General features: G+C 75.7%; 1 protein-coding gene across 4 annotated transcripts; it reads left to right on the top strand.

Annotated features, from left to right (window-relative positions):
* The first annotated feature begins 360 nt into the window (after nucleotides 1-360).
* RFX1 (regulatory factor X1) lies at nucleotides 361-9,020 on the top strand. Of its 4 annotated transcripts, none has more exons than XM_087778060.1 (18): nucleotides 361-454; nucleotides 1,426-1,674; nucleotides 1,803-1,909; nucleotides 2,646-2,717; nucleotides 2,799-2,893; nucleotides 2,996-3,326; nucleotides 4,454-4,635; nucleotides 4,707-4,826; nucleotides 4,919-5,034; nucleotides 5,836-5,954; nucleotides 6,034-6,143; nucleotides 6,238-6,291; nucleotides 6,462-6,559; nucleotides 6,909-7,058; nucleotides 7,519-7,727; nucleotides 7,829-7,982; nucleotides 8,066-8,111; nucleotides 8,310-8,682. In XM_087778060.1, the coding sequence occupies exons 1-18, from the start codon at nucleotides 382-384 to the stop codon at nucleotides 8,410-8,412; spliced, it is 2,388 nt and encodes a 795-aa protein (XP_087634186.1). In that variant the 5' UTR covers nucleotides 361-381; the 3' UTR covers nucleotides 8,413-8,682. The 4 variants fall into 4 exon arrangements, with proteins under 4 accessions (XP_087634186.1, XP_087634184.1, XP_087634183.1 ...); XM_087778058.1 differs by lacking the exon at nucleotides 8,310-8,682 and adding an exon at nucleotides 8,710-9,020 and having other exon boundaries at nucleotides 365-454; nucleotides 6,238-6,389; nucleotides 7,862-7,982; XM_087778057.1 differs by lacking the exon at nucleotides 8,310-8,682 and adding an exon at nucleotides 8,710-9,020 and having other exon boundaries at nucleotides 371-454; nucleotides 6,238-6,389.
* Nucleotides 9,021-9,310: the final 290 nt, after the last annotated feature.

Below are 9,310 nucleotides of genomic sequence, written 5' to 3'. Positions count from 1 at the left end.
CGTGAGGTCACCGGGCGGCGCTGACGTCACCGGCGGCGCCGCCCGCGGCGGGGGGGGGGGTGTGTGTGTGTTACCGAAGGAAAACATCCTCGCGCTGACGTCACGCGGCCGTGACGTCGTCGTCGGGACTACAGCTCCCGGCAGCCCCCGCGCGCCGCCGCCGCCGCGCAGGCGCGGCCCCCGCGCCCGCCCGCCCGCCGATTGGCAGCCGCCTCGTCCAATCGAGCGCCGCCAGCTCCCCGCCCCGCCCCTCCCTCCCCGCCCCCCCAGGAAGCGCCGACGGACGCGCGGGGCGGCCAATGAGGCGGCGGCGGGGCGGGGCCGGCGCGGAGCGACGCCGGCGGCGGCCAACCGGCGGGCGGCGGCGGCGGGCGGCCGCCAATGGGCACGGGGAGGCGGGGCGCGGCGCGGGCGGCCCCGCCCGCCGCCGAGGCGGGTAGCAACAGTTGCCCCGGTGAGGGAACACGGAGGGCGCCATAGCCACGGTCGCCGTGGCGACCGCGCACCGGCCCCGGCCCGGCCCCGCCGCCCGGCCCCGCCGCCCCCGCCGCGCCCCCGCCGCCGCCGCCGCCGCCGGGCCGGGCCGGGCCGAGGCCCCGCGGGGCCCCGGGCAGGTGGGTCGGGGCGGCGCCGCGCAAGATGGCGGCGGCGGCGGCGGCGGGTGGGGGGGGCGGCGGCGGGGGCCGGGCCCGGCGGCGGCGGCGGCGGCGGCCCCGGGATGGAGCCGGGCCCGGGCCGCGGGGGGCGGGGCCTGCCGCGCGCCCCGGCGATTGGTGGGCGGGCGGACCAATGGGGGGAGGCGGGGCGGCGGGGGGAGCCAATGGCGGCGCGCGGCGGGGGCGGGGCGGGGCGCGGCGGGAGGACGGGCGGCCCGGTGGTGATGTCACGCGGTGATGTCATGGCGCGGGGGGGCGGGGGGGGCGGTGCGCGGTGATGTCACAGGGCCGCGTCCCTCCGCGGGGCGGCCCGGCCCTCGCTGACGTCGCGCGTCGCCTGGCAACGGCCCTGGGGGCGGGGCGTCGGGGAGGGAGGCGGTGCCTCGCCGTGACGTCGCGCTGTGATGTCACACCGGGCTGGCGCTGCCGGCGGGGTGAGGGGCGGGGGCGGGTGACATCACTCTGTGACGTCAAACCCTGGCGTTGTTCTGTGACGTCAAACCGTGGCATCGTTCTGTGATGCCAAAGCTTGGCGTCGCTCTGTGGCGTCGCTCTGTGATGTCAGTGATGTCAAACCGTGATGTCACTCTGTGACGTCGCTGTGTGATGTCGCTGTGTGATGTCAAACCGCGACGTCGCTGCGTGACATCGCTCTGCGAGGCCAACCCGTGACGTCGCTCTGCGATGTCACGTGGCGGCGCGTGCCGGGGCGTGGTTCTGGCCCCGCCCCCCGCCTGATTTCCCCCTTTCTCCTCGCCCCTCCCCCCAGGCCCGCGGCCGCCCCGCCCCCCCGCCGCCATGGCGACGCAGACCTACGTCACGGAGCTGACGGCAGCGGCGGCGACGACGACCGCGACGCCGCAGCAGCAGCAGCCGCCGCCGCCGGCCCCGCCCCCGCCCGCCCCCGCCCCCTTCGGGGCGGAGCTGCCGGGGGGGCCCGCCCCCCCCGCGCCCCCGCCGCCGCCCCCCGCCCCCCCCGCGCCCCCTCCCCCCCAGTTCATCGTCGTCACCGTCTCAGGTGAGCGCGGACGGGGCGGGGTGGGGTGGGGCAGGGCTGGGCGGGGCAGGGACGGGGTGGGGTGGGGCAGGGCTGGGCGGGGCAGGGACAGGGTGTGGCTCTGACCCGCCCCTCTCTCCCCCAATCAGAGGCCGCCCTGCGGGCCAGCGAGGCGGGGCCAGAGGGCAGCCCCGCCCCCCCCGCGCCCCCCCCGGCCGGGCCCAGCCCGGGGGTGCAGCCGGTGCCGGGCACCCAGGTGGGACCCCAGACCCGGGGGGGACCCCGAAAACATGGGGGGGCAGGGGGGAACCCCCAGACCCGGGGGGGGAAGCCCCAAACCCAGGGGAGGGACCCCAACTCCACGGGGGGGGACCCCAAACCCATGGGGGGGACCCCAAACACATGGGGGGGCAGGGGGAACCCCCAAACCCGGGGGGGGAAGCCCCAAACCCAGGGGAGGGACCCCAAATCCATGGGGGGGGACCCCAAATCCATGGGGGGGCAAGCCCCAGACCCACGGGGGGGTGGAGGGGGGACCCCAAACCCATGGGAGGGGCCCCAGACCCACGGGGGGGGGGGCAGGTGGGGACCCCCAGACCCACGGGAGGGACCCCAAATCCATGGGGGGGGACCCCAGACCCATGGTGGATGGGGGGACCCCAAACACATGGGAGGGACCCCACACCCATGGGGGGACCCCAGACCCATGGGGGGGCAGGGGGGGACCCCCAGACCCACGGGAGGGACCCCAAATCCATGGGGGGGGACGCCAGACCCATGGGGGGGCAGGGGGGACCCCCAGACCCACGGGAGGGACCCCAAATCCATGGGGGGACCCCAGACCCATGGGGGCAGGGGGGACCCCCAGACCCACGGGGGGGCCACCCCAGCCCCCCCCGAAGAGGGGCGGGGGGGCTCGCAGGGTGCTGCCCCCCTCCCCCCAGCGTTTGGGGGGGGGGCGGGGGTGCCCCAACCCCCCCTCTGCCCCCCAGCGCTCCCCGGCGCCCAGCAGCACCCCCGCCCCCAAGGCCGGGCCCCCCCCGCCGCTGCCGGGGCCGCAGGAGGTGAGCGGGGCCGGGGGGGGGGGTGGGGGTGGGGGTTCGCCGGGGGGGGGGGAGCCCCCTGACGCCCCCCGCGCCCCCCAGGTGCAGCCGCTGCCGCCGGTGCCGGTGCAGCACGTCTACCCCGCGCCCGTGCCCTACGTGGAGGGCGGCGACGGCACCTACGCCCCCGGCGCCATGTGAGTGACCCCCCCCACCCGCACCCCTGCTCCCTGGGGGGGGGAGGGAGCCCCCCCCGGCTCCCCCCCCACCCCCCCCTTTCTCTCCTCGCCCCCCCGCAGCCGCTCGGGCTCCTATCCCTACGCCGGAACGCCGCTCTACGGCCAAAACGCGGGGGCCGCTTACTACGAGGGCTCAGGGGGGGCGGCGGTGCGGGCCAGCCCGCCCCCCCCCAGCCCGCAGGCGGCCCCCGCCCCCGCCCCCGTCCCCATGTACGTCTCGGGGGGGCAGATTTTAAGCAGCCCCCCCGCGCCCCCCCCTGGCCCCGGCACCCCCGCCGGCACCCCCGGCACCCCCGGCACCGCCGCCGGCACCTACGTCATCCAGGGGGGCTACGTGCTGGGGGGGGGCGGCCAGGCCTACTCCCACACCACCCGCGCCTCCCCCGCCACGGTGAGACCCCCCCCCGGGCCGGGATGGGGGGACTGGGGGGACTGGGGGGGGGGGGGTTGGGGGGGATATGGGGGGGTTTGGGGGGAAATGGGGGAATTGGGGGGGAATGGGGGGAAGGGAGGGAATTGGGGGGGACTGGGGGGAAATGGGGGGAATTGGGGGGGTTGGGGGGAAACGGGGCGGGAATGGGGGGAAATGGGGGGGGTGGGGGGGAATGGGGGGAATTGGGGGGGAATTGGGGGGTTTGGAGGGGACTGGGGGGAAACAGGGCGGGAATGGGGGGAAATGGGGGGAAACGGGGGGGAATGGGGGGGTTGGGGGGAAATGGGGCGGGAATGGGGGGAATTGGGGGAAATGGGGCAGGAATTGGGGGAAATGGGGGAAATGGGGCAGGAATGGGGGGACTGGGGGGAGTGGGGGGAAACAGGTGCCGTTTGGGGAAGAAAATGGCAAATTTGGGGGGAAACAGGCCTGGCCCCCCCAGTGCTAATGTCGGGGGGAGTTGGAATGCGGGGGGGGTTCTGGGGGGGGTTTGGGGTGGGGGCTGTTTGGGGGTGTCTGGGGGGTGTTTGGGGGTGCTCGGGGCAGGGGGGTGTCCGGGGATGGGGGGGGATATTTCAGGGGGGTGTTTTGGGGTGTTGGGGGCAGGGGAATGTTTTGGGGGTGATGTTTTGGGGTGTTTGGGGGGTGTTTTGGGGTAGGGGGACGTTTTGGGGTGTTTGGGGGCAGGGGGCTGTTTGGGGGTGTCCGTGGGGTGTTTGGGGGGTGTTTGGCGGTAGGGGGTGTTTGGGGGTGTTTGGGGGGTGTTTGGGGGCAGGGGGCTGTTTGGGGGTGTCCGGGGGGTGTTTGGGGGGTGTTTGGGGGCAGGGGGGGTGTTTGGGGGTGTTTGGGGGGGTGTTTGGGGGCAGGGGGCTGTTTGGGGGTGTCCGGGGGGTGTTTGGGGGGTGTTTGGGGGCAGGGGGCTGTTTGGGGGTGTCCGGGGGGTGTTTGGGGGGTGTTTGGGGGCAGGGGGGTGTTTGGGGGCAGGGGGCTGTTTGGGGGTGTCCGGGGGGTGTTTGGGGGGGTGTTTGGGGGCAGGGGGCTGCTGGGGGCGCGCGGGGGCGGGGGTGACGCCGCGGCCCCCCCAGGTGCAGTGGCTGCTGGACAACTACGAGACGGCGGAGGGGGTGAGCCTGCCGCGCAGCACGCTGTACTGCCACTACCTGCTGCACTGCCAGCAGCAGAAGCTGGAGCCCGTCAACGCCGCCTCCTTCGGCAAGCTCATCCGCTCCGTCTTCATGGGGCTGCGCACCCGCCGCCTGGGCACCAGGTACCCCCCGGCCCCCCGGCCCCCCCCGGGCCCCCCCCGACCCCCGCTGACGCCCCCGTCCCCCCCCCCAGGGGCAACTCCAAGTACCATTACTACGGGCTGCGCATCAAGGCCAGCTCGCCGCTGCTGCGGCTGATGGAGGACCAGCAGCACCTCGCCATGCGCCAGCAGCCCTTCGCCCAGAAGCAGCGGTGAGGGACCCCCCCCCGAGCCCCCTCCCCACCCCCGCGGACCCCCCCCCCTCCCCAGCGGGACCCCCCAGACCTCGCCCCGCTCCCCGCAGGCTGAAGCCCATCCAGAAGATGGAGGGGATGACCAACGGCGTGGCCGTGGGGCCGCAGCCGCCGGCCGGGCTCTCCGACATCAGCGCCCAGGTCCAGCAGTACCAGCAGTTCCTGGGTGAGCCCCCCGCCGCCCCCCGCCCGCCGTCACCCCCTCCCCAGCCGCCGTCACCCCCTCCCTGCCCGCCGTCACCCCCTCCCCGCCCGCCGTCACCCCCTCCCCAGCCGCCGTCACCCCCTCCCTGCCCGCCATCACCCCCTCCCCAGCCGCCGTCACCCCCTCCCCGCCCGCCGTCACCCCCTCCCTGCCCGCCGTCACCCCCTCCCCAGCCGCCGTCACCCCCTCCCTGCCCGCCGTCACCCCCTCCCCGCCCGCCGTCACCCCCTCCCCAGCCGCCGTCACCCCCTCCCTGCCCGCCATCACCCCCTCCCCAGCCGCCGTCACCCCCTCCCCAGCCACCGTCACCCCCTCCCTGCCCGCCGTGACCCCTCCCCAGCCGCCGTCACCCCCTCCCCAGCCTGCCGTGACCCCCTCCCCAGCCACCGTCACCCCCTCCCTGCCCGCCGTGACCCCCTCCCCAGCCGCCGTCACCCCTCCCCAGCCACCATCACCCCCTCCCTGCCCGCCGTGACCCCTCCCCAGCCGCCGTCACCCCCTCCCTGCCCGCCGTGACCCCCTCCCCAGCCGCCGTCACCCCTCCCCAGCCACCATCACCCCCTCCCTGCCCGCCGTGACCCCTCCCCAGCCGCCGTCACCCCCTCCCTGCCCGCCGTGACCCCCTCCCCAGCCGCCGTCACCCCTCCCCAGCCACCATCACCCCCTCCCTGCCCGCCATCACCCCCTCCCCAGCCTGCAGACCCCCTCCCCACCCGCCGTGACCCCCCCCCCACCCGCCGTGACCCCCTCCCCGCCCCGCAGACGCCTCCCGCGCCCTGCCTGAGTTCCCCGAGATGGAGCTGCAGGGGAAGCCGCTGCCCGAGGGCGCCTGCCCCGACGACGTCAAGGCTTTCCAGCTGCTCTACCGCGAGCACTGCGAGGTGGGGGCGTCCCCCGGCCCCCCCAAACCCCCCCCGGCCTCGGGGGACCCCCCTGACCCCCCCAATTCCCCCCCCCCAGGCCATCGTGGACGTGATGATCAACCTCCAGTTCACGCTGGTGGAGACGCTGTGGAAAACCTTCTGGAGGTGCAGCCTGAGCCAGCCCAGCGAGGCCGCCCCCGTGGCCGTGTGAGTGGGGAGGGGGCCGCCGCCGCCGCCGCGCCGCCACGCCGCGCCGCGGTGACCCGCGCCGCTGACGCCGGCGCTCGCGTCCCCTCCGCAGCCACGACGAGGCGGAAAAGCGGCTGCCCAAGAGCCGCCTCGTCGTCCTCTCCAAGTACGAGCCCGTCCTCCGGTGGGCCAAGGACTGCGACCACGCGCTCTACCAGGGGCTGGTGGAGATCCTCATCCCCGACGTCCTCCGGCCCATCCCCAGTGAGCCCCCGCGGCCCCCGCGGCCCCCGCAGCCCCCGCGGCCCCGTCTCACCCCCTCTTCCCCCTCCCCAGGTGCCTTGACGCAAGCGATCCGAAATTTCGCCAAGAGTTTGGAGAGCTGGCTAACGAACGCCATGATGAACATCCCCGAGGAGATGGTCCGCGTGAAGGTGGGCTGGGGGGCGCGGGGCGGCGCTGGGGGGCGCGGGGCAGAGTTGGGGGGCACGGGGAGGCCTTGGGGGGCACGGGGTGGTGTTGGGGGGGGCACAGGGAGGTGTTGGGGGGCACAGGATGGCACTGGGGGGCACGGGGTGGAGTTGGGGGGCACTGGGCAGAGTTGGGGGGCACAGGGAGGTGTTGGGGGGCACGGGGTAGCTTTGGGGGGGCGTGGGGTGGAGTTGGGGGGCACGGGGCAGCGTCAGGGGGCACAGGACGGCACTGGGGAGTGCGGGGCGGCGCTGGGGGGCGCGGGGCGGCGCTGGGGGTCCCCCGCCCGGCGCTGAGCCCGGCCCCTCGCAGGTGGCGGCAGCAAGTGCCTTTGCCCAGACGCTGCGGCGCTACACCTCCCTCAACCACCTGGCGCAGGCGGCGCGCGCCGTCCTGCAGAACACGGCCCAGATCAACCAGATGCTCAGCGACCTCAACCGCGTCGACTTCGCCAACGTCCAGGTGCCGCCGCGGGGGCGCCCCCCGCCCCCCCAAAAGTGGGGGGAGGGGGGGGGGAGCGGGGGGCGGGGGGGGCTCCTGCGGCTGCCTGTGGGGCCGCCCCGGCTTCTGCCCCCGCAACGGCGACGGGGGGGCGATGGGGTGTCTTGGGGCGCTGCCGTGGGGCTGGGGGGTGCTGTGGGACACACTGTGGGGCTGGGGGTGCACCGTGGGGGGTGCCGTGGGGCTGGGGGGTGCCACGGGGTGCGCCGTGGGGCTGGGGGGTGCCGTGGGGCCGTGCGGTGGGGCCAGCCTGCCCCACGGCTCCAGGGAGCCCCACAGAGCCGCTCCTGCCCCCCGAGCCGCCGCCCCCCCCCGCCCACCTCCGCCGCGGCAGGGGCTCCCCCGGCCGCCCCGCAGCAGGGGTCGGGGTCCCGCCGCGGGTCCGAGCCGCCCCCGACGCCCGCGCCGCGCCCGCCGGCAGGAGCAGGCCTCGTGGGTGTGCCGGTGCGAGGACCGGGTGGTGCAGCGGCTGGAGCAGGACTTCAAGGCGACGCTGCAGCAGCAGAACTCGCTGGAGCAGTGGGCGGCCTGGCTGGACGCCGTCGTCGCCCGCGTCCTCAAACCCCACCAGGGCACCGCCGGCTTCCCCCGCGCCGCCAAGCTCTTCCTCCTCAAGTGGTCCTTCTACAGGTGGGTCCTCCCCCCCCCCGCCCCGCGCGCGGCCGCGCCGGCGCGGCGACGCCGACGCCGTGCCGCCTGTCTGTCCCGTTCCCCCCCCCGCCGCCCCGCAGCTCGATGGTGATCCGGGACCTGACCCTGCGCAGCGCCGCCAGCTTCGGCTCCTTCCACCTGATCCGGCTGCTCTACGACGAGTACATGTACTACCTGGTGGAGCACCGCGTGGCGCAGGCCCGCGGGCAGAGCCCCATCGCCGTCATGGGAGAGGTGACGGGGGGGGGCGCCGGGGGGCTGGGGGCCGCGCGCTCCCCCCCCCCCGCCGGGGCCTCACGGCCGCTCTCCGCCCGCAGTTCGCCAACCTGACGAGTTCCCTCAGCTCCCTGGACCCCGACAAAGGTGAGCGCCCCCGCCCCGCCCCGCCCCGCCCCGCGCTCGGTGTCTGTTAACTCTGGGACCTACCGACGGCAGCTCTGTGCGCGTGCGTGAGAGGCTGCTGGAACCTGCCGCTGGCAAGCGCCCGTGGTGACTCTGAAACCTACTGACAACAGCTCTGTGTGCGTGTGTGTGTGTAACGCTGGAACCTACCGATGGCAGCTGCGGCAGTCTGTGCGTGTTAACTCTGGAACCTACTGATGGCAGCTGTGTGGGTGTCTGGGCGTGCACGAACTCTGGAACCTGCTGCTGGCAAGAGCGTTAACTCTGGAACCTACTGATGAGAGTTCTGTGTGTGTGCGTGTGCGTGCGCGTAACGCTGGAAGCTCCTGATGGCGGCTGTGGCAGTCTGTGTGTGTTGGTTAACTCTGGACCCTACTGACGGCAGTTCTGTGTGTGTGGGTTAACTCTGGACCCTACTGATGGCAGTTCTGTGTGCGTGTGAACTCTGGCTCCTACTGACAGCAGCCCTGCGCAGCCCCTTGCCGTGGCAGGGATTGGGGGGGGGGGGGGCGGGGGGGGTCGCCCCACCCCCCCCCCACCCCTGCTGTCCCCCCCCCAGACGAGGAGGAGGAGGAGGAGGAGGAGAGCGACGAGGAGCTGCCGCAGGAGATGGGGCTGGGGGCGGGGGAGGGGGCGGCGCTGCCCCCCGACCCCCTGGAGCCCCCCGCCAAGCTCCCCCGCTCCGACGCCCGCGGCCTCTTCGTCCAGGCCCTGCCCTCCAGCTGAGGGCCCCGCCCTGCCCCGCCCAGCCCCGCCCGGTAACCCCCCGCCCCTCCCCCTGCCCCTCCCCCCCGCCTCCCCCCCTCCCCGCGGCTCCCCGGGGGGGGGGGGGGGGGCGCTCCGGGGCGACAATGTGCCTTAAGCAGCGCCGGGACCCAGTGCCAAAGCCCCTCCCCCCCCCGGGGGGGTGGGGGTGGGGGCGGGGGCGGGGGGGCCCCGCTGCTCCGGCAAAGGGCCCCCGCAGGATTTGGGGAGGGCCCCTCCCCCGGGGGGGGGGGGATTTAGGGACCCTTTGGGGGGGGGTGGGACACAGAGACCGCGGGGGGGGGGGGGGAGGGAGAGACCCCGGGGGGATCCTGGACGCTGCCCTTCCCCCCACAATGTTTAGGGGGCGCCTCCCCCCCCCCCCCCCCCGCACCCCCCCCCAGTGCCAAACGCCC

The sequence above is a fragment of the Nipponia nippon genome, unplaced genomic scaffold (genome assembly GCF_047370975.1).
Source record: "Nipponia nippon isolate SJK-2023a ecotype South Korea unplaced genomic scaffold, ASM4737097v1 scaffold_42, whole genome shotgun sequence".
NCBI classification, from domain to species: domain Eukaryota; kingdom Metazoa; phylum Chordata; class Aves; order Pelecaniformes; family Threskiornithidae; genus Nipponia; species Nipponia nippon.
The sequence above is the reverse complement of the archived record's forward strand: the minus strand, read 5'-3'. Positions and strand labels throughout refer to the sequence as shown.